Source organism: Salvelinus namaycush, chromosome 31, assembly GCF_016432855.1.
Source record: "Salvelinus namaycush isolate Seneca chromosome 31, SaNama_1.0, whole genome shotgun sequence".
In the NCBI taxonomy this organism is placed as follows: Eukaryota; Metazoa; Chordata; class Actinopteri; order Salmoniformes; family Salmonidae; genus Salvelinus; species Salvelinus namaycush.
Genome location: NC_052337.1, coordinates 33108685 through 33136247, shown reverse-complemented (window position 1 = coordinate 33136247; position 27563 = coordinate 33108685). Strand labels below are relative to the sequence as shown.

The 27563-nt window shown below is 43.3% G+C and overlaps 1 protein-coding gene across 1 annotated transcript in view; it reads left to right on the top strand.

Moving 5' to 3' along the window:
• The window catches only part of LOC120025799 (nipped-B-like protein), a 50787-nt gene that overhangs the window by 6471 nt on the left and 16753 nt on the right, over positions 1-27563 (top strand). The window contains exons 2-16 of the mRNA XM_038970460.1: positions 4930-5079; positions 19337-19502; positions 19671-19771; positions 20909-21020; positions 21161-21315; positions 22685-22830; positions 23019-23109; positions 23488-24012; positions 24164-25462; positions 25816-25995; positions 26153-26344; positions 26783-26854; positions 26946-27035; positions 27252-27352; positions 27457-27543. Coding sequence (XP_038826388.1) covers positions 5016-5079; positions 19337-19502; positions 19671-19771; positions 20909-21020; positions 21161-21315; positions 22685-22830; positions 23019-23109; positions 23488-24012; positions 24164-25462; positions 25816-25995; positions 26153-26344; positions 26783-26854; positions 26946-27035; positions 27252-27352; positions 27457-27543 — 3381 coding nt within the window. The 5' untranslated portion in view covers positions 4930-5015. The remainder of the gene's footprint in view (positions 1-4929; positions 5080-19336; positions 19503-19670; positions 19772-20908; positions 21021-21160; positions 21316-22684; positions 22831-23018; positions 23110-23487; positions 24013-24163; positions 25463-25815; positions 25996-26152; positions 26345-26782; positions 26855-26945; positions 27036-27251; positions 27353-27456; positions 27544-27563) is intronic.

Genomic DNA, 27563 nt, shown 5'->3' with positions numbered 1-27563 from the left:
AAAAGCAATTTCACAAGTTAAAAAAACAACTCTTTGCTAGGATTTATATCTCTGGTATAGGCTGCTTTTAATTTACTTAGTGCTGTTTACACTGTTCCAAACGGTCAGAAAGATTACCATATTGTAATCGGGGCCTATAATTAACACCCGCCAAATGCAGGTAGATTTTGGCATTGGTGGGTAAGATGTCTATTTCACCAGCCACGTTGGCCGGTGGTCAGGGCTCCACAGTGTGAGCATTTCACTCACATTTGTGGATAAAAATATTCAAGTGTGATCACATTTATAGTAAAATAAATGCTGCAGTAGCTGTTTTCAAAGTATTTCCGTTGTTTAGTTTCATAGCTGGTAAATTAATCGCACGAAATCAAAGAACTACAAATCCTATATAGCCTATTCCACCTCACGCTGCAATGCTGGGGCTGGGATAAAAAATAAATAAAAATATAGAACAAAACACACATCACGACAAGAGAGACACCACAACACTACATAAAGAGAGACCTAAGACAACAACATAGCATGGCAGCAACACATGACAACACAGCATGGTAGCAACACAACATGACAACAACATGGTAGCAGCACAAAACAATGTACAAACATTATTTGGCACAGACAACAGCACAAAGGGCAAAAAGGCAGAGGCAACAATATATCACGCGAAGCAGCCACAACTGTCAGTAAGAGTGTCCATGACTGAGTCTTTGAATGAAGAGATTGCGATAAAACTGTCCGGTTTGAGTGTTTTTTGCAGCTTGTTCCAGTCGCTGGTGTTGTATGTGGAGGATGAGGGCCGCAGTAGATATCTCAGATAGGGAGGAGTGAGGCCTAAGAGGGTTTTATAAATGAGCATCAACCAGTGGGTTTTGTGCCGGGTATACAGAGATGACCAGTTTACGGAGGAGTATAGAGTGCGGTGTTGTGTCCTATAAGGAGCATTTGTGGCAAATCTGATGGCCGAATGGTAAAGAACATCTAGCCACTCGAGAGCACCCTTACCTGCCGATCTATAAAGCACGTGAAGAACTAAGTGAAATGTTCATTTTCGGAAGCGCTACGCACAGGCATAAAAGTTGGTCTAATTTACTTGAAAGGAAAGTCTACTGAAGTGAGACTTTGTCCTTGTGTTTCTTGGCTATTTACATTGTTTGTTCACAATCTAGGTTGTTTCTCTATGTTTGAGATCAACTGCTAGGGAATAGAAGACAATGCTTGTAATAGTCAGACTCAATCTCACAGGCACAAACATGACTCAAGTTGTGCTACCACGGTAACCTCCCTGAACATTTCTCTGGGATATTTTAGTTAAAAGTCTTGGGTCAAAAAAATAAAATGTATCAGTATACACACATTACTTCTTATTAGTAATACATTTATTGTTTTAGAAACATTACAAAGCATGCTCATCAATTTTTTTTGTTTGCGTTTTCTTGGTGTAATTTTAGCGGGGCTGGTGGACCAAAACATTTATTTTATGCCCTGATTGTAATGTAATAGTAGTCTTAGTATAGTAGCCTTGTATAACCACCATACAAGTCATTCATGTTTTGAAATGCAATCAAGTATTTTAGTTTACAAATGATATAACAAAGGGTTTCTCGAATAATTAGCCAAAACAATAAATAAACTGCAACACGTCAGCAATTGCATTCACGGATGCATGCAACTGTTTTTAGTCTTTGCAGTAATAATTGAATTTAAAAAATCCCCGTTAGAACAGACTCTATGGTACACGTAATTTATTTAGCATTATTTACACTGTTCCAACCCGTCAGATTTGTACAAATATTTTTTTCTAACCGCACATGTTTGGCACACGCGCAGTGCTTGCTCCTATACCCTCCTTCTTTTTCTTGATCTCCAGTGGCTTCCGCAACTGTCAAATGTCTTCCATACATCGGACTTCCCCTTTCCCTCCTGAGCAACCAGTAAACATTACCCCATTTCGAGTTTCTTTTTCACGTCCTCTGCATGTCACGTGTTACGGTGTTGGAGTTTGTTATAACCCATTTATTGAAGTGATTATGATGGACAATAGAGCTAGACCTATTGCATATGTGCATGCGATGCATTCATGTGTCACGTACAGAGATCAAGGGTTGAAGGAATAGGTAATGTTTTTCATAAACAAATTAGGGAATTTGGTAATAACTTTTCAGTCAGAGAAAAAGTTTTTTTTAAATTAACTAGGAATGGCTGTAATTATGTTGCAGCTTCAGCACCACGGACAGCCAATAAACACTGTTGCTGTACCTGCTCACTGCAGCGGGGAGGAGAGCGAGGCAACGTGTGCCAGTCACAGGCATGCGCTGGCTCCCTCAAGTCATTTGTGTGTCTTAATTATTTAATCAAATGGTGTGTTTAAAGTATCAGACAAGCTCAGTGAATATAGTTGATTTTATATGGAAAAATACCCTATCAATTGGTCGAAAGAACAGACTACTTTTGGTCGACCAAGATTTTTTTTTAGTTGGGGACAGCCTTGATTTCTTTGTAGTGCAGATCAGGGACACATGATGACATTCTGTTACCGCAATTCCGTTACCGTGTGTAAATCCAGTTCACTTACTCTAGTTCAATAACCAAAGGAGATTTTTTGAAAGCCATTGTGTCATGTTATAGCGGACACCCCATTCTTTCTGCAGACATCGTTGAATCTTACTTCGGAGCTTAATTCAGAACAGATATTTGACATGTTCTTGGAAAACATGGGCACATAATCTGAGGGAGATTTTAAGGAAATCTGTTACCAAACTTTTCATCTGCACAGTTCTTCCAGTAAATGTGTTTTTGTCAAATGTTCAGTGTAATTTGTTAAAAGTACTCCTTGTGCAGAGAGTTCTATGATTTTGTTAAACTTTGAAATCAATAGTTTTTGTTTGACATACAATTTAAATGGAATTCAATTACCATGGAATTGCCCAGTAGCTAGCTGCAAATTCACAGTTAGGGAGCATATCAGATTTTTTTTGTTGCCTGATTCCGTAATTTTCTTGCTCCAAATTCCGTTTTCTGTTTTATTTTTCCAGGTTTCAGTTTCCGCTCTCAAAATCACATTTAAAAAATAAAAGGATGTTCTTAGTGCACAACAATGCTTCAATCACATCAGAAGACCACAACAATTTAAGAAATGTTGTTTTTGGGTGTAGTTGCCCTTTAATTCAACTGTACACCAACCTGAGACGGTTGTTTGGTAAGCGATGTTTCTGTAGCACTCGTGATTGAGAAGGTTTTTTGGAAAGCCTTTCCATCTACCAGAAGACTTGTAATTACATTAAAGTCATTGCTAACGGCTTTGTTGTAGACAAACGTGCACACACAGACAGGGGCCTTTTCTCAATTGGATTTGCTCATCTTCTGCGTCCTCTCTCCGACCTCTCTCGCCTCATTTTGAAAAAGGTCAAAGGTAATCGAAGAGAGCCGGTGGATGAGGACGGAGGTGCGCTTGTTTGAAATGAGACGGTCCTTCTCCACTCGCGCGTCAGGACGTTTACATGGTTTGATCGTAAAGTAATAAAAACGAATGAAGTTAGTTGTGCAAGACATTTTATAGATAAAAACAATAAGTAGCATATATTTTTTGAAGCGTGTGCATGGTTTTCTCCTCTGTGGCAGATATCATAACTTCTCTGCGGTAGGACACATTTTATAGGGGACTACATATAAAGTGTTTTCAAGAAGATCCTGCAGCGCCAGTGAAATTGCCTAAACCAGATAATCCTATATGCTGCTTGCTCGTCCACCTTCCTACCCAACCAGCACAGCTTCAGAGTGACCATGAGCATTTGGGGCCGGAAAGGGGTAGCTGTTTTCATTTAAGCATGCATGGGTTCACACCTCTTCCTAGGATTATCACGGTACTACCCCAGTAACCACTGATAATAGACCTGTGCCATGTCACGTCATCTAGGCCTATTGTTATGTGTTGCCGTTCCTGGTCTCTACTGTCAGTCTGGTGTTGATCATGCAAAAGGGATATTATTACTCCTCCTGTTGCCTTCTCTGACAGTGGCTGTCTTGTCGGTGGCCAAGGATAATAGTAGTGAATGATAATGAGGTGTTCCGTCCAAATGCAATAAGTGCACACACTTTTTAAATGCTCTGCAGTTCACTCAGTCCTAATCAAAAGCACTATCTGCGTGCTTCAAAGCCATTGCATTGTCAGTAGGAAAGGATCTGACTCTATTTTGTATGGGCTGTTTTTGATGACACCCCTGGAACTTGTCAGAGTAAGGGCACCACCAGTACTGTACTCGGGTTTTCTTCAATTCCTTCTCCCCACTGATGCATGTCTGCTAATGTGTTGTACTAGTGTGTTTGCTCTAGCAACCATTGACCAATTTCCCCATGTAACCTATTTCCCCATCTGCACAACGAGGAGCCTATTTCCCATCTGCACAACAAGTAGCCTATTTCCCCATCTGCACAACGAGGAGCCTATTTCACCATGCGCACAACAAGTAGCCTATTTTACTTCACATGCGATTTCATTAATTTATGTTTCTATTGCTCCTGTTTCCATAATGGAATATGCCTAGGTCATATTTATAATGCAAGTAAAATCTTGAGCTGCTGCCCGAGTGAAAGTTGTCAGTGAGTGCTATATGAGTTGTATAACCTTGTACTAACCAGTTTAACCCTCTGTATCCTGTTGCACTACTTTCAAATCTGTGTCAATCCCCTCAGCCGTAGCTTAACAATGGTGCCTAATTAATATAGCCCTGTTAGTTCATCCCTGAGAATTCTTCCTCCATCACTTTGACTTTTGATATGAAAGCCCCTGATTCTATTTTCACCAAGGCTTTGGTTTAACATGCTCCGGCTCTTCTGAGCAGTGTTGCACATTGAGGAGCGTTGTGTGATATTGTGAATTGTCCATGTCTCGTTGCCGCTGGCTGTTCTAATGAAGTCCTCTCTGTTCTGCAGCGGTTGGGAGATGTGAGGAACAGTCGGAGAGCGACGACATTGAGCTACCTGTGCATCGACACGACTCCCCCACCCCCATCTTCAGCATGAATGGGGATATGCCTCATGTTCCCATTACTACTCTTGCTGGGATCGCTAGCCTTACAGACTGTAAGTATTACACTGCCACTCACATATTTACTGATATGGTGGATTCCTGGAAAGCAAGTGAAAAGATGCTGGTGGGGGCCAAGCTAGTTTTGATGTACCGAGTCTGCTGACATTTATTCCCGCTGCAAGCTTTTTATACTAATAAATATTTAGTATACAACGCTGTTTTCAAAATGTATACAATCCTTTAAACAATAATACATCGCAGCCATTTTGCTTGCTTTATGGTCAGTGCTGCCTGCCGCAAAGCTCGTTTATTGGTATTTAGATTATTCATTTACCAAGTTAGCCTGATTTTGAATTGAGCTTGTTTGATTACTCCTTTTTTTTTTCTTGTTGTAATAAAGCATTAACGTTCACTACATGAATATTGCAGTCTTGGTATTTAGGACACTCCTACAACTGAGTATGATTGATGGTACTTTTCCATAGCCCTTGCTTTAGAATTGCATTGGTAGTGTAATATGATGTATAGTGCCCATATCAGAAAGTATCCACCTTTGCATATTTTGTTGCCTTAGTGCCTCAACTTTCAATGCAATACATTACACAGTGGTTAAGTGTTCAAGCCTGGATGTAAATGTCTCTGGGTTACAAATCTAGGCAAATATTCTGTGCATGCATGGCACGTGTTTACATTGTTCGTGGCCATTTGCCTGAGTTTGACAGTTCATAAGGTTGTAGCTTGAATACAGATATGACCTCTGACGACGAGCCACGAGGCTGAAACGTTGGCACAAAATAAACAAGTGTACTTGCAAAGACAGTGTGCCAGGGCATCGTTTCTTTGAATTATTACTCAGGATTTCCTATCCACCTGCCAAACAATCCCTAGATTTGAATTTCACTTTTAGGTTTTTGTCCTGCCAATACGTGGATTTCTCTCAACGTAATGTCTTTATCAGACTGCAGAAGTATTTCCTCTATTATTTAGCCTCTGCTTTTCTCTCTTCATTTTCTTTTGATCATACCAAGTTTACCGATAACAAGCATACCTGTTATATGATGCAGCCACCACAAGAGGTGTGGACTAGAGTCACATGACTTGGACTCGAGTCTGACTGGAGTCACGTTTGAGCCTCAAGACTTGGGATTAGACTTTGACTTGAGACTGATGACTTGAAATGATTTGGCCAGGTTTTGTATAACGTTTTGCCACTCATTTTGAGGAAGAGTCTCGGTGGATTACTCGCCACTCAGCCAGAGACAGTAGCAACTTGCAACAGATTGGCTAGTGGAACGCCCTCTGATTGGACCAGCAAACTGTTAATCAACACAGGTCTGGTGAGCTTGCCAACAGATTGCTGATTTGCTGTACAGCGCAAACGTCAAATTGTAGGGAGGGAGGATTGCCATAAATGGGTAACACTTTATTTGGATACTCCATCTGTAGATGCTCTACAGACTATCACTAACATTTCAACTAACTATCTACTAGCCCTAACCTTAACTCTTACCCTAACCCTTACCCTTATTCTAAGCGTTACCCTAACAAGCAGTTGCTTATCAACAAGTAGTTTGTTGATAGTATCCTTCTGTCTTTAATATTCTTGGTGATCAAGAATATTAAAGACATTCTCCGGAACTTTGGCGACTAGTAAGTATTTTTTAAATCTCCTGCTTTGGGCTGGATGTGCCAATGTGTCGTTCATACATGTGCATAATCTATGAGCAGAATTACTATTTTACCTCAATTAGCCACAAGTACACGTACATAGAGCCAGCCAGATGGAAAAAGTAGTTAGCCAGGCGGCGGGGGTCGGCGGGGGGGGGGTCTACGACAGTGGCCTTTTCTCTACCAAACCAGTAAGTAGTCTTACCAACTCTGGCCTTTTCAATACCAAACCTGTCACAATTGGTACCCTAACACTAGCATTGACTTGTCTTGCCCCCCCAGGGGTCAAAATGTTTTGCCAAAGTAGCTCTATTTTGGTGGCCTCGGGTACATTCTAATGCCTTCTAATGCCTTGATTCCATCCAAAATAGGATACATACCCGACAGATGGCCGCCTCGCTTCGCGTTCCTAGGAAACTATGCAGTATTTTGTTTTTTTACGTGTTATTTCTTACATTGGTACCCCAGGTATTCTTAGGTTTCTTAGGTTTCATTACATACAGTCGGGAGGAACTACTGAATATAAGAGCAACGTCAACTCACTATCATTACGACCAGGAATATGACTCTCCCGAAGCGGATCCTGTGTTTTGCCTTCCACCCAGTACAATGGATCGGATCCCAGCCGGCGACCCTAAACAACGACGCCGTAAAAGGGGCAAACGAAGCGGTCTTCTGGTCAGGCTCCGGAGAAGGGCACACCGCGCTCCACTCCCTAGCATACTACTCGCCAATGTCCAGTCTCTTGACAACAAGGTTGATGAAATCCGAGCAAGGGTAGGATTCCAGAGAGACATCAGAGACTGTAACGTTCTTTGCTTCACTGAAACATGGCTCACTTGAGAGACGCTAACGGAGTCGGTGCAGCCAGCTGGTTTCTTCACGCATCGCGCCGACAGAAGCAAACATCTTTCTGGTAAGAAGAGGGGCGGGGGGGGGGGGGGATGCCTTATGATTAACGAGACGTGGTGTGATCATAACAACATACAGGAATTCTGTCATTCAATGTTCACCTGACTTAGAATTCCTCACAATCAAATGTCGACCGCATTATCTACCAAGGGAATTCTCTTCGATTATAATCACAGCCGTATATATTCCCCCCCAAGCAGACACATCGATGGCCCTGAACGAACTTTATCTGACTCTATGTAAACTAGAAACCACACACCCTGAGGCTGCATTCATCGTAGCTGGGGATTTTAACAAGGCTAATCTGAAAACAAAACTCCCTAAATTCTATCAGCATATCGATTGTGCTACCAGGGCTGGTAAAACCCTAGATCATTGTTATTCTAACTTCCGCGACGCATATAAGGCCCTCCCCCGCCCTCCTTTTGGAAAAGCTGACCACGACTCCATTTTGTTGCTTCCAGCCTACAAACAGAAACTAAAACAAGAAGTTCCCGTGCTCAGGTCTGTTCAACGCTGGTCCGACCAATCTGATTCCACGCTTCAAGACTGCTTCGATCACGTGGATTGGGATATGTTCCGCATTGCCTCCAACAACAACATTGACGAATACGCTCATTCGGTGAGCGAGTTCATTAGAAAGTGCATCAGTGACGTAATACCCACAGCAAAGATTAAAACATTCCCAAACCAGAAACCGTGGATTGATGGCAGCATTCGCGCGAAACTGAAAGCGCGAACCACTGCTTTTAACCAGGGCAAGGTGACCGGAAACATGACCGAATACAAACAGTGTAGCTATTCCCTCCACAAGGCAATCAAACAAGCTAAGTGCCAGTATAGAGACAAAGTAGAGTCGCAATTCAACAGCTCAGACACAAGAGGTATGTGGCAGGGTCTACAGTCAATCACGGATTACAAAAAGAAAACCAGCCCCGTCGCGGACCAGGATGTCTTGCTCTCAGACAGACTAAATAACTTTTTTGCTCGCTTTGAGGACAATACAGTGCCACTGACACGGCCCGCTACCAAAACCGGCGGGCTCTCCTTCACTGCAGCCGAGGTGAGTAAAACATTTAAACGTGTTAACCCTCGCAAGGCTGCAGGCCCAGACGGCATTTCCAGCCGCGTCCTCAGAGCATGCGCAGACCAGCTGGCTGGTGTGTTTACGGACATATTCAATCAATCCTTATCCCAGTCTGCTGTTCCCACATGCTTCAAGAGGGCCACCATTGTTCCTGTTCCCAAGAAAGCTAAGGTAACTGAGCTAAACGACTACCGCCCCGTAGCACTCACTTCCGTCATTATGAAGTGCTTTGAGAGACTAGTCAAGGACCATATCACCTCCACCCTACCTGACACCCTAGACCCACTCCAATTTGCTTACCGCCCCAATAGGTCCACAGAAGACGCAATCGCAACCACACTGCTCACTGCCCTAACCCATCTGGACAAGAGGAATACCTATGTGAGAATGCTGTTCATCGACTACAGCTCAGCATTTAACACCATAGTACCTTCCAAACTCGTCATCAAGCTCGAGACCCTGGGTCTTGACCCCGCCCTGTGCAACTGTGTACTGGACTTCCTGATGGGCCGCCCCCAGGTGGTGAGGGTAGGTAACAACATCTCCACCCCGCTGATCCTCAACACTGGGGCCCCACAAGGGTGCGTTCTGAGCCCTCTCCTGTACTCCCTGTTCACCCACGACTGCGTGGCCATGCACGCCTCCAACTCAATCATCAAGTTTGCGGACGAGACTACAGTGGTAGGCTTGATTACCAACAACGACGAGACGGCCTACAGGGAGGAGGTGAGGGCCCTCGAGTGTGGTGTCAGGAAAATAACCTCACACTCAACGTCAACAAAACAAAGGAGATGATTGTGGACTTCAGGAAACAGCAGAGGGAGCACCCCCCTATCCACATCGACGGGACAGTAGTGGAGAGGGTAGTAAGTTTTAAGTTCCTCGGCGTACACATCACGGACAAACTGAATTGGTCCACCCACACAGGCAGCGTTGTGAAGAAGGCGCAGCAGCGCCTCTTCAACCTCAGGAGGCTGAAGAAATTCTGCTTGTCACCAAAAGCACTCACAAACTTCTACAGATGCACAATCGAGAGCATCCTGTCGGGCTGTATCACCGCCTGGTACGGCAACTGCTCCGCCCACAACCGTAAGGCTCTCCAGAGGGTACTGAGGTCTGCACAACGCATCACTGGGGGCAAACTACCTGCCCTCCAGGACACCTACACCACCCGATGTCACAGGAAGGCCATAAAGATCATCAAGGACAACAACCACCCGAGCCACTGCCTGTTCACCCCGCTATCATCCAGAAGGCGAGGTCAGTACAGGTGCATCAAAGCAGGGACCGAGAGACTGAAAAACAGCTTCTATCTCAAGGCCATCAGACTGTTAAACAGCCACCACTAACATTGGGTGGCTGCTGCCAACATACTGACTCAACTCCAGCCACTTTAATAATGGGAATTGATGGAAATGTATGTAAAAATATATCACTAGCCACTTTAAACAATGCCACTTAAAATAATGTTTACATACCCTACATTACTCATCTCATATGTATATACTGTACTCTATATCATCTACTGCATCTTGCCATCTTTATGTAATACATGTATCACTAGCCACTTTAAACTATGCCACTTTATGTTTATATACCCTACATTACTCATCTCATATGTATATACTGTACTCTATACCATCTACTGCATCTTGCCTATGCCGTTCTGTACCATCACTCATTCATATATCTTTATGTACATATTCTTTATCCCTTTACACTTGTGTGTATAAGGTAGTAGTTGTGGAATTGTTAGGTTAGATTACTCGTTGGTTATTACTGCATTGTCGGAACTAGAAGCACAAGCATTTCGCTACACTCGCATTAACATCTGCTAACCATGTGACAAATATTTTTTTTTTATTTGATTTGATTGAAATGATTTACTTCCCAGATTGGAAAAGTTTGTTGGGGTATTGTGTTGAAAGACATGACTTTACAATTTAAATGACAAAAAATGTAGGAATTCAGTGTATTGTTAGTTGTTTTGGATATCATCTAGGCCTATTTGATCAGAACTATTGTAAACCTTTTTTAAAACATTTAATCTGTCTTCTCTTGATTAGTCTTATTTACAGTTTTACTGCAAGATATGAATTGCCACAATGTTTGCTCTTCAAATTATGTAATTTATTAAAACTGAAAAAGGATCTATATAGGCCACATTATCTTGAAAAATCTATTAAAGGTCAAATATATACAAATAAGAGTTATATCAGTCGTAAGTATTATATCTTTCTGATTTACATAGCCTAAATTATTGAAACATTTTATATTTAGGTAGGTACCTAAAATCTAGTTTTTGCCTGGTTCCGTTTTGTTCTTTCCAAAATTCTGTTTTCTCCATTTAGTTTTTCCAGGTTTATGGTTTTCGCTCTAAAAATCACAATTTTTTATAGAACATCCACTGTTGTTGTTTTTCTAAGTCCACAAGAATGCTTAAACCACGTCAGGAGCTAACTTTTGAGGTCTGGAAAACATTTAAGTAATTTAGATTTTTGGGTGTAGTTGCCCTTTAATTCAAGTGGGCACCTAGTACAAGAGGCTGTTTAGAAGTGTTTTTGTAGTGCACGTGATGGCCGAGTTTGCGAAGTAAATACCCGCTGGATTGATTAAAAGAATAATTATATCCTTCTGCCAGGTAAGCATAGGCTACTTTGTAGTTCATATTTAAATGAGAAGGTTTTTGGGAAAGCCTTTCCATCTACCAGAAGACTGTTTTCATTCGCATCATCGCTAACGGCTACAAAAAGTGGTAGACGTGCACACCACACACAGACAGGGGCATGCTTGTTGCCTCTTTAGAAAGTTGCAGGAAATACGATTCACTGATGCGTTCTGTTCATGTCTTATGACAAACTTGGGCAAATTAATACATTTTCAATACATTTACATTGCCTTAAAGTGTTCTCACACCTTTACTTTTTCCACATTTTGTTGTGTTACAGCCTGATTTTTGACAATATCCCATAATGTCAAAGTGGCATTTAGTTTGTATAACATTTTTGAGATTAATAAAAAATGAAAAGCTGAAATGTATTGAGTGAACAAGTATTCAACCTGTTATGTTATGGCACGCCGAAATACTTTCAGGAGTAAAAATGTGCTTCACAAATCACATAAGTTGCATGGACTCATTTTGTGTTCAGTAATAGTGGTTAACATGATTTTTGAATAACTACCCCATCTCTGTACCCCACACATACAATTATTTGTAAGGTTTCGCAATCTAGTAATGAGTTTAAAGCACAACAACCAATGAGGTTTTTCAGTTCCTTGCAAAGAAGGGCACCGATTGGTAGATGTGTAGAAAATAATCCTTGCTAGTAGTGCAATGACTGGGAGTCTATGGGTAACGCTTGTAAGCCAAACTAACTCTAACTTCCTTCATACTTGACACAGAGATGTAAAAAAATGGTATCCATTAATTCATCTGACTTTGGGGAAGTAGATAAAGGGACTCGTTGCCAAAGTATCCCTTTAAGTAATACTGCAAAAAATTGGAAAATAAATGTACTTTTTGTTCTAACTACAAGCATCATGTTTGGGGCAAATCCAACACAGCACATCATTGAGTACCACTCTTAATTTTTTCAAGTATGGTGGTGGCTGCATCATATTATGGGTATGCTTGTCCATTTTTTACGATTAAAAGAAACTGAATAAGGGCCTCCCAAGTGGCACCGCAGTCTAAGGCACTGCAGTGTTGCTGCGTCACTACAGCCTGGTGTTCCACAAGGAGTCGTATTCTAGCGACTCCTTGTGGAGTCGGGCGCCTGCAGGCTAACTTCGGTCGTCAGTTGAAGTGTTTCCTCCGACACATTGGTGCAGCTGGATTCTGGGTTAAGTGAGCAGGTGTTAAGAAACGCGGTTTGGCGGGTCATGTTTCGGGGGAGCATGACTCGATCTTCGCCTCTCCCAAGCCCGTTGGAGAATTGCAGCGATGAGACCAGATCGTAATCACGAAATTGGGGAGAAAAGGGGGGTAAAAATTACAATAACAAAATAAGAAACGGATTACCGCTAAGCACGGGCAAAATCATTTTAGTCTTCTTTCCAACAGACACTGGGAGAAAAATTCCCCTTTCAGCAGAACAAAATCCTAAAACACAAGGCCAAATATACATTGCAGTTGCTTTCCAAGATGACATTAAATGTTCCTGAATGGCCTAGTTAAAGTTTTGACTTAAATCAGCTTGAAAATCTATTGCAAGACTTGAAAATGGCTACGATCAGCAACCAACTTCACAGAGTTTGAAGAATTAGAAAAATTATAATTGGCAAATATTGTACAATCCAGGTGTGCAAAGCTCTTAGACTTACCCCAAAAAACGTACAGCTGTAATCGCTGCCAAAGGTGTTTTTAACAGATATTTTTTATATATTTTTTTTTTTATAAATGTTGGTATTTTGTGTAGATCGTTGACCAAAAATTACAATTCAATCCATTTTAATCCTACTTTGTAACACAACAAAATGTGAAAAAAGTAAAGGGCTGTGAATACTTTCTGAAGGCACTGTAGTTAATTACCTACTAAAGTCAATACATTTTAAAAATATTTTTCAATTCCGTTTTAATGCCTGGATTCTGCGAGGGCCCTAAATATCATATTTGGACCAAAATGAGGCTCTCCACAACCTGTAGTTTCTGTAGTATTGATTCTTCATCGAATGCTTTCATAAGTTATCTACAGATTCTCGCCCCAAAAGCCTAGGCATACCAATAGCCTATGCAAATTAGGGAGCCAAATGAACGGCTCTCTCACCGATTCAATTCGTTAGGCTATACTGACTGACGAGACGAGAGTCACTCACTTTAGCGTCACTGTATGGAAAGCCCCGACATCCTAGGAAAGGAAACCTAAGAAATCCTTTTGTTTACTAACCACAGCGCGCACCAGTTTTACTGGGAGGGGGAACAGACATCAGACTGTTTCTCCCTGTCCTCACTCGCTTTGTGACTGACAGTCGCCTATCCTATCAATAGATTGCTAGAAGATGCATATCGTTCATTCTAGAGGGAGAGGGTTTGACGGACTAGCGAAATATACTTTTCTAAGTTAAAAGTAGCCTAGTTAATAAGAAGTGGAATAGTAGCTGGCTGAAAATGAGTCTTATCGGCTGATTAGCCTATGGCCGGTGTTTATGGAAAACACTGAGTTTGAAACCAACTGTTTACTGAGAGCTGTGCTGCGCCATTTTCCCCCACGTGGGCCAGCCCCCTAGCAATTATAGTTCCAGCCAATGAGCTTCATCCCCTCAGCATTTGAGTGACAGCTAGCGAGATGCACACACAGCGGAGTGCGAGAGGGCAATGACGTGGTGTAAATACAGTTGAAGTCGGAAGTGTACATATACCTTAGCCAAATACTTTTAAACTGTTTTTCACAATTCCTGACATTTAATCCTAGTAAGAATTCCCTGTTTTAGGTCAGTTAGGATCACCTCTTTATTTTAAGAATGTGAGATGTCAGCATAATAGTAGAGAGAATGATTGATTTATTTCATCACATTCCAAGTGGCTCAGAAGTTTACATACAGGCAATTAGTATTTGGTAGCATTGCCTTTAAATCGTTCAACTTGGGTCAAATGTTTCTGGTAGCCTTCCACAAGCTTCCTACAATAAGTTGGGTGAATTTTGGCCCATTCCTCCTGACAGAGCTGGTGTAACTATGTCAGGTTTGTAGGCCTCCTTGCTCGCACACGTTTTTCAGTTCTGCCCACAAATTTTCTATAGGATTGAGGTCAAGACTTTGTGATGGCCACTCCAATACCTTGACTTTGTTGTCCTTAAGCCATTTTGCCACAACTTTGGAAGTATGCTTGGGGTCATTGTCCATTTGGAAGACCCATTTGCGACCAAGCTTTAACTTCCTGACTGATGTCTTGAGATGTTGTTTCAATATATCCACATAATTTTCCTTCCTCATGAAGCCATGTATTTTGTGAAGTGCACCAGTCCCTACTGCAGCAAAGCACCCCCACAACATGATGCTGCCACCCCCGTGCTTCACGGTTGGGATGGTGTTCTTCGGCTTGCAAGCCTCCCCCTTTTTCCACCTAACATAACGATGGTCATTATGGCCAAACTGTTCTATTTTTGTTTCATCAGACCAGAAGATATTTCTCCAAAAAGTATGATCTTTGTCCCCATTTGCAGTTGCAAATCGTAGTCTGGCTTTTTTATGGCGGTTTTGGAGTAGTGGCTTCTTCCTTGCTGAGTAACCTTTCAGGTTATGTCGATATAGGACTCGTTTTACTGTGGATATAGATACTTTTGTACCTGTTTCCTCCAGCATCTTCACAAGGTCCTTTGCTGCTGTTGTGGGATCGATTTTCACTTTTCGCACCAAAGTATGTTCATCTCTAGGAGACAGAACACGTCTCCTTCCTGAGCGGTATGACAGCTACGTGGTCCCATGGTGTTTATACTTGCGTACTTTTGTTTGTACAGATGAACGTGGCACCTTCAGGTGTTTTGGAAATTACTCCCAAGAATGAACTTGTGGAGGTCTACAATTTTTTATTTAGGTCTTGGCTGATTTCATTTGATTTTCCCATGTTGTCAAGCAGAGCGGCACTGAGGTTGAAAGTAGGCCTTGAAATACATCCACAGGTACAACTCCAATTGACTCAAATGATGTCAATTAGCCTATCAGAAGCTTCTAAAGCCATGCCATCATTTTCTGGAATTTTCCAAGCTGTTTGAAGGCACAGTCATCTTAGTGTATGTAAACTTCTGACCCACTGGAATTGTGATACAGTGAGTTATAAGTGAAATATTCTGTCTTTAAACAATTGTTGGAAAAATGACTTGTCATGCACAAAGTAGAAGTCCTAAACGACTTGCCAAAACTATAGTTTGTTAACAAGAAATTTGTGGAGTTGTTGAAAAATGAGTTTTAATGACTTCAACCTAAGTGTTTGTAATTTTCCGACTTCAACTGTATCTGCACATACTGTATGTAACATAGTATGCCATTTCCTGGGACCACTTTTGGCTTGTGAGCGCTACTTTCAGAACTATTGGCTAAAAAGTATACAAACGTGCCAGAGAATCTCTTTAAGTGTTTGATGCCCCATTGCTGGTGAGCTTGGAAAGTAATCAAAAATTACTAGCATAGGCCTACTGGTCTTTTGTTATGCCAAAATCGCTTGACATTTTTTATTTGCTTATGAAGATTACATGTGTAATTTGTTAAAAGTAATTATTAAATAACCAAAATGTGTTGTAGACAAACTTATGAAAGTGGATGTCTGGTAGCCTCAATAAATAGAAAAAGTCATTGCGTGTATAGATTTTTTAATTTGAAAAAACGTGTGACGTGACTCTTAGAATGCACGACTTGGACTTGATTCGACCTGCTCTACTTGGGACTCGACTTGAGACTTTGGACCCTTTTACAGCTAGAATAGACTTTGTACCATATGTTTTGATTCTTACCAAATATGTTGTCTTCTCACATTATTCGAGGCCCACAATTAATAAACAGCTTATGAAGCTCTCTTAGCCTATAGATCACATATTGCAAACAAATAATCTTGACCTAAAAACTTCTGTGCTTCCTTGACAATCACTAATCAAAAACAACAAACATTTTTCTCTGCAAACCTGCTTATCTTCTCTCTTTTGTGGCACCAATGTGAGGGGTTATGGCAGGGGAACCAGTGTTTCAGTAGTCTAGTGTGTGGTGTGGAAATAATGACAAGCAAACCTGGGTAGCTTTGTGCTCACATTGCCCTAAAAATGGAACCGGACCGTGGAATTCAAGCAAACCGAACTCAGACCACCTCTCCTGATGGTCTCAGTTCGCTTCGGGGTCTCTTTTGAGGGTTCTGAGTTCCTTTGGAGTGTTCACACTGCACATCAAATGAAGTGAACCGCACTGAGCACAAACATTTTAAGGGACCAGGTGTGAAAACACCCTAAAACTATGGATGGTTTTATGCAGTAATGGATTTATCCCTAACTTAATACTTTGCATTTAGGTTGTACAATGTATTTTTTTCAAATACATTTTTTATTTTATTTCACCTTTAGGCAAGAACAAATTATTATTTACAATGACGGCCTACCAGGGAATAGTGGGTCAACTGCCTTGTTCAGGGGCAGAATGCCAGATTTTTATCTTGTCAGCTCGGGGATTCGATCCAGCAACCTTTCGGTTACTGGCCCAACGCTCTAACCACTAGGCTACCTGCCGCCCCATGGGGGAAATGTAGGGAAACAGTTGATTTTAAACTAGGGATTTCATGGCTAATTGAGGTAAAACAGTAATTCTGCTTATAGATTATGTATGTATGAACTACATATTGAAACATCCAGCCCAAAGTGGATGTTCAATAATGTCTTAGTCGCCAAAGTACTGGAGAATATCTTTAATAGTTGAATATAGAGAGAAGCATGCCAACCTATAGGCCAGTGTTTCCCAAAGTTGGTCCAGGGGACCCCAAGGGGTGTACGTTTTGGTTTTTGCCCGAGCACTTCACAGCTGACTCAAATAATCAAAGTTTGATAATTTGTTGATTATTTGAATTAGCTGTGTATTGCTAGGGCAAAAAACTAAATGTCCACCCCTTGGTGTCCACGGGAGCGAGTTTGGGAAATGCTGCTATAGGCCCTGCATGACCCCAATGCATTAAAAAACTACACCATGTCCGGGCCAGTAGAAATTCTGTTTGGGACAGTACATTTTTGTCCAACTGGCCTGACGAGAAAGAAAATAAGTTAAGATTGGACCCTGGCATGGTTCAACAACATCGCAGCTACTCCACAATATTGGTTTCACTGAATAAGGAAGCCTATACTGAATAAGGAAGCCTATACTGAAAAGCCTCCTTCCAAGCCTCCTCACAGATTACTGCACCTGTACATAGCCCATCTATGATTTAGCCCAAACAACTACCTCTTCCCCTACTGTATGTATTTATTTATTTATTTTGCTCCTTTGCACCCCATTATTTCTATTTCTACTTTGCACATTCTTCCACTGCAAATCTACCATTCCAGTGTTTTACTTGCTATATTGTATTTACCTCGCCACCATGGCCTTTTTTTTTGCCTTTACCTCCCTTATCTCACCTCATTTGCTCACATTGTATATAGACTTATTTTTCTACTGTATTATTGACTGTATGTTTGTTTATTCCGTGTGTAACTCTGTGTTGTTGTTTGTGTCGAACTGCTTTGCTTTATCTTGGCCAGGTCGCAGTTGTAAATGAGAACTTGTTCTCAACTTGCCTACCTGGTTAAATAAAGGTTGAAAAAAATATTACAAATGTGGGCCAGCTCCCTAGCAATTTGAGTTCCAGCCAAAGCAGAGAGTTTAATTTTGTAAATCCCTTTCCGTAAAATAAATAAGCTCAGCGAATGTATTATTGTGCGTTTCTTTTTGCTCTGGACAGTTTGCGTGTGCTGTGTGAAGGCATCAGTAGCGTGGTGGTGCTTGAATGAATGGCCAATCATATTGCTTAAATACAACTAGCTTGAGTATTCTGCCTGTGGTCTTCATTGGGTTTCAATGGTAGACTGTGACAGAGAAGGTAAATGTTGAAATGGAACTAAAAAATGCGCAGAAAAGTTAATGGCCAGGTCGGGCCAGTGACTGTCGAGATCCACTGGCCATCGTTACTGTTGAACCCTGCATGCACATTTTTCCCATCTCAGCCTTTGTTGGTTACAGCGAGCAGAGATGACCATGATCACAAATCATAGTTAACTAGTTTTAATGTTGTTCTGCCATTGCTGCACATACACCGCAGGTGTCGTTAAAGGGTGTTGCAAAACCACATCAACAGAGAGCTATAGGTGTTTTATCACCGTTGGCCTCATCCCGTAGCACGCGCTCCAGCAGGTATATTTCACTGGTCACCCCCAAAGCCAATTCCTCTTTGGCTGCCTTTCCTTCCAGTTCTCTGCTGCCAATGACTGGAACGAACTGCAAAAATCACTGAACCTGGAGACCCATATCTCCCTCACTAGCTTTAAGCACCAGCTGTCAGAGCAGCTCACAGATCACTGCACCTGTACATAGCCCATCTGTAAATAGCCCATCCAACTACCTCATCCCCATATTGTTATTTATTTTGCTCCTTTGCACCCCAGTATCTCTACTTGCACATTCATCTTCAGCACATTTATCACTCCAGTGTTAATTGCTTTATTGTAATTGTTTTGCCACTATGGCCTATTTCTTGCCTTACCTCCCTTATCTTACCTCATTTGCACTCACTGTATATAGACTTTTTGTTTTCTTTTTTCTACTGCATTATTGACTGTATGTTTTGTTTATTCCATGTGTAACTCTGTGTTGTTGTTTGTGTTGCACTGCTTTGCTTTATCTTGGCCAGGTCGCAGTTGTAAATGAGAACTTGTTCTCAACTAGCCTACCTGGTTAAATAAAGGTGAAATAAAATAAATATCTTGACATCCCTTGGCAGTTTCCTTCTTACCCGGCAGCTCAATTAGGAAGGAAGGTGGGATATTTATTTTCTGGGTGGTATAATATACTATCCACATCTTCATTATTCACTTGGCTGTGCTCAAAGGGATATTCAGTGTCTTTTCATTATGGCGGATGTCTTCTCGCTCACCCAACCTCCCACTCACTCAGGCTAACCTGTCTCCTCTTCATCTTTGCAGTGTTAAACCAGCTGCCCCTGCCATCCCCTCTCCCTGCCACCACCACTAAGAGTCTGCTGTACAATGGGAGGATCGCAGAGGAGGTCAACTGTCTGCTGGCCTGCCGGGATGAGAACCTGGTGTCCCAGCTGGCTCACAGCCTCAACCAGGTTTCCACCGAGCACATGTGAGTACCTCCCCACCCCTGCACATTTCTGTGCTTGTTTTCCAAACAGCTGAGTAGAGAAAGTTATGAGCCACAGTTGCCATAGTTGATTCATGTATAAAGTTTGTGATTTATTCTGATGTGCTGACTGTAACCTTTCTGCCCCACCCCCCTCCCCTCCCATTGCAGAGAGCTGAAGGACAACTTGGGCAGTGATGACCCGGAGGGTGACGTGCCTGTGCTGCTGCAGACAGTGCTCTCTAGGAACCCAAACATCTTCAGGGAGAAAAGTAAGTCAGCCTGGCATGGGGTTCAGGGTGGTACGGAGAGAGTGTCTTGGACGCTGCTCTGGAGCACATTGTATGGCTTAACACAGCACCGACTGTGTCCCTTCTTCTTAGGGCCTTGATTTGGTGACCTGAGTAACACTTCCTGGGTCAAATGTGTTTTCAGGGTCAAAACAGCTTTTTGAGGCATTGCAAGGCTAAGCTTTGTTGTCTTGGGTGATTTTTAGAGTTAGCGCTGTACTTGTAGCTTGGAAAGAGCTTGTGATACTTATTGCCTTGAGTATAGTTGATAAAACATTTAATTGCTCTGTGATCTATGGACAGATCAAGCAGCGATTTCAGTCAGTGACAAACTGGTGTCTAGTTGCTGGTGCTATAGGGGGAAAGTGGTGTCTGCACAGACTGTTGAGGCTGGTGCCAGTAGGGATCCCCTGTACTGTGTAGTGCTGTGCTGAGATTGGGATACAGCGCAAGACTTGGAACCTCGTCATGTCTGAGACAGTTTGTCATCCATAGTAGACATGCAAATGAGTTTGCTAACCTCTACCCTAGCTGCTGTTGCATTCATTATCCGGATAATTGAAATAGCTTATCACTGTCCCTGTCGTGCTCTGTTTTTCCAAGCAGTTATTTGTGTGTTAATGTTTGGTTAAGGACCTTGATTAGGCAAGCTAAGTGTGTTATGATGATGACACAGACTTGTATCCTGTGTCATCTCTGCTGGCTAAGTGACCCCGACCATTTGCATGTCCTCCAGGGAAATGTCTCCCAAACCTCTGGCCTGACGCTGTGCTGTTGTATTCAACAGTGAATCGTGCAATGTGTTTATTGGACTTTGTTGTACACTCTGTGAAAACTGTTCTGTTACTATAATCTCCTGCACTCCCCAGAACTCTTAAATACTAGTGTTTTGTAAAGAAATGCATTTTGTCAAACCACCAGATAACTGAGTGAGGATCAGAAAGTGATCTCATGCAGTCTCGCTCCTGAAGTAGCTTAATAGTTTTTTGAGTGAGGTCTTCTATCTCCCACTGACATAAACAGGACCCCTCTGTCTTGGACTGGAGGTTGCCTCCGTACTGGTGCTGTGCACTGGCCTTCTCTACTCCTCTTTAATCACTTCTTCTTTTCATCTCAAAGATATAATGCAGCAGCCAATAATGCCGCAGTACAAGATGTCCCAGAATTCCATGCATGGGAGTCCGGCGTCGACAAACTACCAGCAATCCACTATCTCACACAGCCCTTCTAGGTATAACGATACATTTCTCATTCAATTTGGTGTAATGGTACAGTGGGTGCTCTGATAGTTCATTCAATACTTCTGTCAGCCTTTGAGAGTTGCAAGTTCCCTTGGAATTGACATGTTCTTCTCATCCTCTTCCTCTACAGTCGCTTTGCATCTCCACAGATGGGGTCCGGCGCTAGGTTCACACCCCAGCAGAACAGCCCTGTGCCTAGCCCTTATGCCCCCCAAAGCCCTGCAAGTTACATGCAGCAGTACCCTCATCCCCCCAGCTATTCTCAGCACCAACAGATCCAGCAAGGTGAGACTGCACCTCTGCTTTTGTATAGGAAAATGATGCATGAAACCTACGAACTGATTTTCAGATAACCGTACTGTACCTAGCTTTTATGTACAGTACCAGTCAAACGTTTGGACACACTTACTCATTCAAGGGTTTTTCTTTATTTTTACTATTTTCTACATTGTAGAATAATAGTGAAGACATCAAAACTATGAAATGACACATATGGAATCATGTAGTAAACAAAAAAGTGGGAAACAAATCAAAATATATTTGAGTTTCTTCAAAGTGTAGCCACCCCTTGCCTTGATGACAGCTTTGCACACTCTTGGCATTCTCTCAACCAGCTTTTTAAGTTTTTTATTTAACTAGGCAAGTCAGTTAAGATAATTGTTATTTACAATGACGCCCTACGCTGGCCAAACCCTAACCCGGACGACGCTGGGCCAATTGTGCGCCGCCCTATGGGACTTGTTTCTCTCTTTTTTGCTCACTACATGATTCCATATGTGTTATTTCATAGTTTTGATGTCTTCACTATTATTGTACAATGTAGAAAATAGTAAAAATAAAGAAAAACCCTTGAATGAGTAAGTGTGTCCAAACTTTTGACTGGTACTTTGTGTCAGGATGTTGATTCTGTGTTGAACCAACAGACCAAATTGTATTTGTCACATGCTTCATAAACAACAATGAAATGTTTACTTACAGGCTCTTTTCCAACAATGCAGAGTTAAAGATTAAAGTAGAAATAATAAAACGGGGAGTGCATAATGAATAACAATAACGAGTCAAAATAACATGGATATATACCCATGGTTTACCCTGGTGTGTTGTGTTGATGTTCTGTGGTCGTAGAGCTGCATGGTTCCCCTGTCGTTCCGGCTGCACCCTCTTATTCAGGAAGCCCCAAGAGGCCTGTGCAGCCCTGCCTAGAGGTGCAGACCCAGCCCCAGGTCTCCCCCCACCAGAACCCCTCCACCCCAACCTTAGGTACGGGAGTCACCTGGGGACATCATGTCAAACATCCGCTATCCTGCCCCATCACCTCCAAGCTGTGACCCATCGGCTCATGTGTCTGTGCCTTATTATTTGCAGCACAGAATATCCATGCTCTGTCGACGCAAACTCTGTGTGTAACAATACAGGATGCAGTGTTGGTTTGCAATGCACACTTGCTGCAAGATTCCTGTACATTGGCATAATATTTCACGTTTTCTTTGTTTTGTTGTTTTATGTCTTGTTTATTTGCATTCATTCCACCTTTTAAACAAGATTTACAGGTGAACCAGTGGTTGAGTATGGGTTTTGGCTTAGCTGGAAGACAGTTAAACTATTGATAGATTGTATGTGAGATTTATTTGGGTGTCTGTCTGTGTCTGTTCAGTTGCCAGTCCCGTGGTTCCTGCTAGCATGCGGAACATCCACGACAACAAGGTCTCCGGGCAAATTTCAAGCAACTCAGCCAATCACAATGCCAGACATGGCTCGAACGAAGACTACATGAACATAGTCCACAGACTAGGGAATGAGGTAAACACAAGAAATGATTCATACCAAAATGAAACTCTACCTAGCAAAGAGACTATTTTCACATGAAATTCAGTTTCCTCGCGTGGATCCTCATTGCTTGTACACTGCCTGAATGTATTTGTTGTATCCACCATTGCTGCTTTAATGATCTATAATATAGATACTTATGTGATATGTGTTTTCCCTAGGAGAGTGATCCTTCCATGAGAAATGCCTCCTTCCCGCTCCGATCGCCCCAGTCTGTTTCTTCCCCTGTGGGCAGCGAAGGGACCCCAAAAGGTATTATGCATGGAAATCAACCTACTTATTCTATGCCAAGCAGTGTTTCCCCTATATTCATTTAGTAGCCGCGGCCCACCACTTCAAATAATGATTACAAAAAAGTTGGTTAAACGTTTTCAGTGTAAACTTAAACCAGATATCTAAATATGTAGAATAGATAATGGAGCTATATATATTTAAATAAGATCCTATTTGAGAACTAATAATCACTCAAACAAATCTACAGAGGGAGAATGTAAAATTCAAAAAATGTCATGGGGCCCTCATAGATTTTTTTTTTATACCGTTTGAGCTCCCCCACCAAGCTGACTTTGCCACCGCTGCTGCAAAAAAAATCCTTGTTAAAAAATAAACTCACCTTTTTGGTTTTGGCAGGGTCACGACCTGGCCTCATTCTGCAATCCCCTCCACCTTATACTCCCCCCCGTGACTCCGCTCCCGACCTCCTCCTGGACTCTCCTGACCACAAGAAGAAGCAGAAGAAGCTAACTAAAGAGGAGAAAGAGCAGTTGGAAAAAGCTGCCATGTACGACATTGTTAGCTCTCCCTCTAAAGACTCTACCAAGCTGACGCTCAAACTGTCCCGGGTGAAGTCCTCTGAGCTGGACCAATCTGGAGAGCTCCTATCCGGGGTAGAGGACCAGGACACTGACCTGGCCTACAACAGCCTGCAGTTCTCCCGGACGCAGCAGGACCCTGCCCACAGGTTAGCCCCGGGCCAGGGGGAGCAGTCAGGCTACCAGCAGGTCCCTGTGCTCCAGAACACCAAACAGGCTATAGGGGTGATCAGCGGAGCTGTGTACGACGATGCTGAGATGGATGCTCTTGCTGAGATCGAGAGGATAGAACGAGAGACGCTCATAGAAAGGGAGCGCTGCTCCAAAGAGGTTCAGGATAAAGGTGAGTGTGCACATCTTGCTTCATCTAGTTTTACACTTACTGATTTATCACATACTGGCAATATTTTTCACTTAATAATGAGAGACGGGAGAAAGAACTTGATAGTTGTGGGTGTCTGTCAATTTCCTTACCTATGGTTTCCTCATTGTAGACAAGCCACTGAAGAAGCGGAAGCAGGACTCGTATCCCCAAGAGCCTGGCGCTGGAGGTACAGCGGGGGCAACTCAGCCTGGCGTGGGAGGGGGCAATGCTGGCAGCAAGTTGGCACCCCAGGAGGCTAGTGCAGCCAGTAATGGTGCCAGCCGGCCAGCCCTAATGGTCAGCATCGACCTGCAGCAAGCAGGCAGAGCTGACGGGCAGCCAGAGGTGAACATGGGCACCCCCACCCCAGCCGTGGAGGCCCGGCGCTGGCCCGAGGAACGCCTGGGTCCAGAGGACGGCTCCGACTCTACCGGAGTCCTGCGGCTAAAGTCCAAGACTGATGGAGAGCGACTACAGACTGCAGACGGCCGGCCAGAGGTCATCAAGCAGCGCGCCGACACCCCCAAGAAGCTGGGCCCCGACGGCCGAACGGAGACCCCTAAACACAAGCACGAAAACAGAAGAGACTCGTCCAAACACAGACACGATGGAAAACCTGACAATGGCAAGGCCCGACCTGACAGCAGGACGCCTGACACGCCACGACAACGGCACGAGGGCCGCTCAGACTCTGGTCACAGGGAAGACAGGTCCAGCGACCCATCCCGTATCCGCAGGCCAGAGACCCCCAGCAAGTCCAGCAGGGGGGATCACGACTCCAAACATGGACGGGACAGAGACAGGGAGCGGGCGGATAAAGACAGGGAGAGGAAACACAGGACAGAGACAGGGGAACCACGGGACCGTCGGTCTCCAGAGCAGCGCTCCAGGCCAGAGAGCCCGCGGGTTAAGCAGGAGGGCCGAGGGGGGGTGGACCCCAGTGTGCGCCAGAGGACTGACCGGCCATGCCCCAACCTCAAACCCCCTAATAAAGAGGAGAGGAGGAGCGGGGAGGAGAGGAGGAGTGGGGACGGCAGCAGGAACCGACAGGACTCCAAGCAGCAACAGCAGCCTGCTGAAAGCAAACAGGAGTTCCCTGCCTACCTGCTAGGGGGGGTAAAGTCTGGAGGCTTTAAGAACTTTGTGATTCCCAAGATGAAGCGGGATAAGGATGGGCATGTGTTGGCAGCTGAGATGAGGAAGCCTGGGTCTGGTCTGGGGCCTGTAATGGAGGGCTGGAGCGAGCCCCGGGTCAAGCTGGAGCGACTGGGGCTTGTAGAGGAGATGAAGACAGGAGCCAAACCTGTTGTGGTGCTGCAGAAACTCAGCATCGACGAGGTGCAGAAAATCATCAGGGAAAGGGAGGACAGGAACGCACGCGGCTCCAAGTCCTCCAAGAGCAGACACTCTCATGAGAAGTCTGGGAAAGGTAAGAGACATCCTGCTGTATGCGTGACTGACTGGGTCAGCTTATTGTGTGGGTGAAGTTAAGGTTTAACTATGGTTTTGACATCATGCGTTTTTGACTTAATTTGAGAACTTTGAGAGTTTTAATTACTTTGCACATTGATCCACTAGCAGCACAGAATCACGTACTGTATTTCACCCCCTTTGAAGGGATTATGATTTATTTTGGGGTTGATTTGATTTGATTTGGTCATGAGGCCTTGCTAATGATCCTGTATACAAGACACTACTGGTTTTAATTGTGGCGCGTAATGTGTCGTTGTTAGTGTACCTTTCATACAAGGGCTAATAGATGACTGGGTGACCTCTCCTTAGGAGGTCTTGATGAATCAGTGTTGAAAGAACTGCCTCCTCATCTCATTGCTGAGATAGAGTCCACCATGCCACTGTGTGAGAGAGTGAAGATGAACAAACGCAAGCGCAGCACCGTCAACGAGAAGCCCAAGTATGCCGAAGTCGACTCCGACGACTCAGACGACGACTCTGTGACGGAGTGTGAGTGTCACACACATTGCTGTTTTTCCACCCCCACAGCCATATCCAAAACTGTGTTCATTCCAATCCCAGTAGTGCAGGCTAATGGTTGATAACAAACCCCTGATGATTAAAGCAACATCCTGTAACTCGTTGCTCCTTCTTTCTCTCCGTGCAGCTGCACGGAAGCGTCACAAGAAGGAGCGAGAAAAGACGTGGGCGCCTGATGAGCGGGAGAGGAGAGGCTCAGGAGAGCACCGGAGGAGTAGTGGGGGCTCCCAGGAGCGGCGCAAGGGATCCGGCAGGCGCTACCGAGAACGCAGCCCAGAGGAATCGGATGAGGAATCCCCACCACCCAGCATGAGTGACCGTAAGTCTGGCACTGTCTTCGATTGACCATCCAGCATGGGCGTCAGTGGTTATTTTTTTCCACTGTCTGAAGAGTTTAAACCAGCAGGCTATACCTGGGCATTAGATGCAGGATAAAAATGCAGAGGATGAGATGTAAGATCATCATTTGATCACCCTTTTGTTGCTGAGCTTTGTGATTTACGTAAATTCACTGAAAACCACCACGAACACAGTTATATTATCAGTATTGCACTTTTCACACAGCCTACTTTTGGCCAGCTAATAGCCTAACCACCGATCAAGCAACATTATGGACTGAACATTCAAATCCTGTTGCTGCATGATTATTTTGCTTAGACTATATAGTTCAAATTAAGATCTTAAATCTATAGTAATATTTCACTAGGTAAGTGTTGCTGTCCAATGTATTTTTCGAACATGTATCTATCCTGTCCAGTTGCCAGAAAGATGAAGAAGAAGGAGAAACAGAAGAAGAGGAAGGCATATGAGCCCAAGCTGACACCAGAAGGTAATTTCATCCTAACTTCAGCAGTGTCTTTGTTGTATGACTTTTGTCCCATTAACGCAGGTTACTCACTTTCTCTGTGTTTACTCAACAGAACTGATGGACTCCTCCACGTTCAAGAGGTTCTCAGCCAGTGTGGACAACATTCTGGAGAGCTTGGAGGACATTGACTTCAATGCCATGGGTATGCATTATTCATGATCTACTTTTACAGGTGTTTTTTTTATATCCTCGGCGGTTTGAGTCGGTGTTTATAATACCTTCTACCAAGGATGAGACAGATAACCTTGTGATTGTTGGAATTATTTTCAAATGTAATTTGATTTCAGCCGTAGTAATGTTCAGTGACAAATGACGGTGACAGGACTGCTTCCTCTAACTGCAGAACTCTTGTCAACAGATGATGATGAGATCCCACAGGAGCTTCTGCTGGGGAAACACCAGCTGAGTGAGCTGGGCAGCGAATCTGCTAAGATCAAGGCCATGGGCATCACCTTCAGGGTAAGAAAAGGGAACACTGGATGCAGGATGATGTCAGTCTTTTTGGCAATCCTAAATTGGATAAGGTATTCTGTTATGTATTTTCTCATCTGTCTCATCCATAGCTTCCATCTGATAAGTTGGTGAAGGTCCTGAACATCCTGGAGAAGAACATTCAGGACGGTTCCAAGCTCTCCACACTGATGAACCATGTAAGTTGTCCTCTCATATG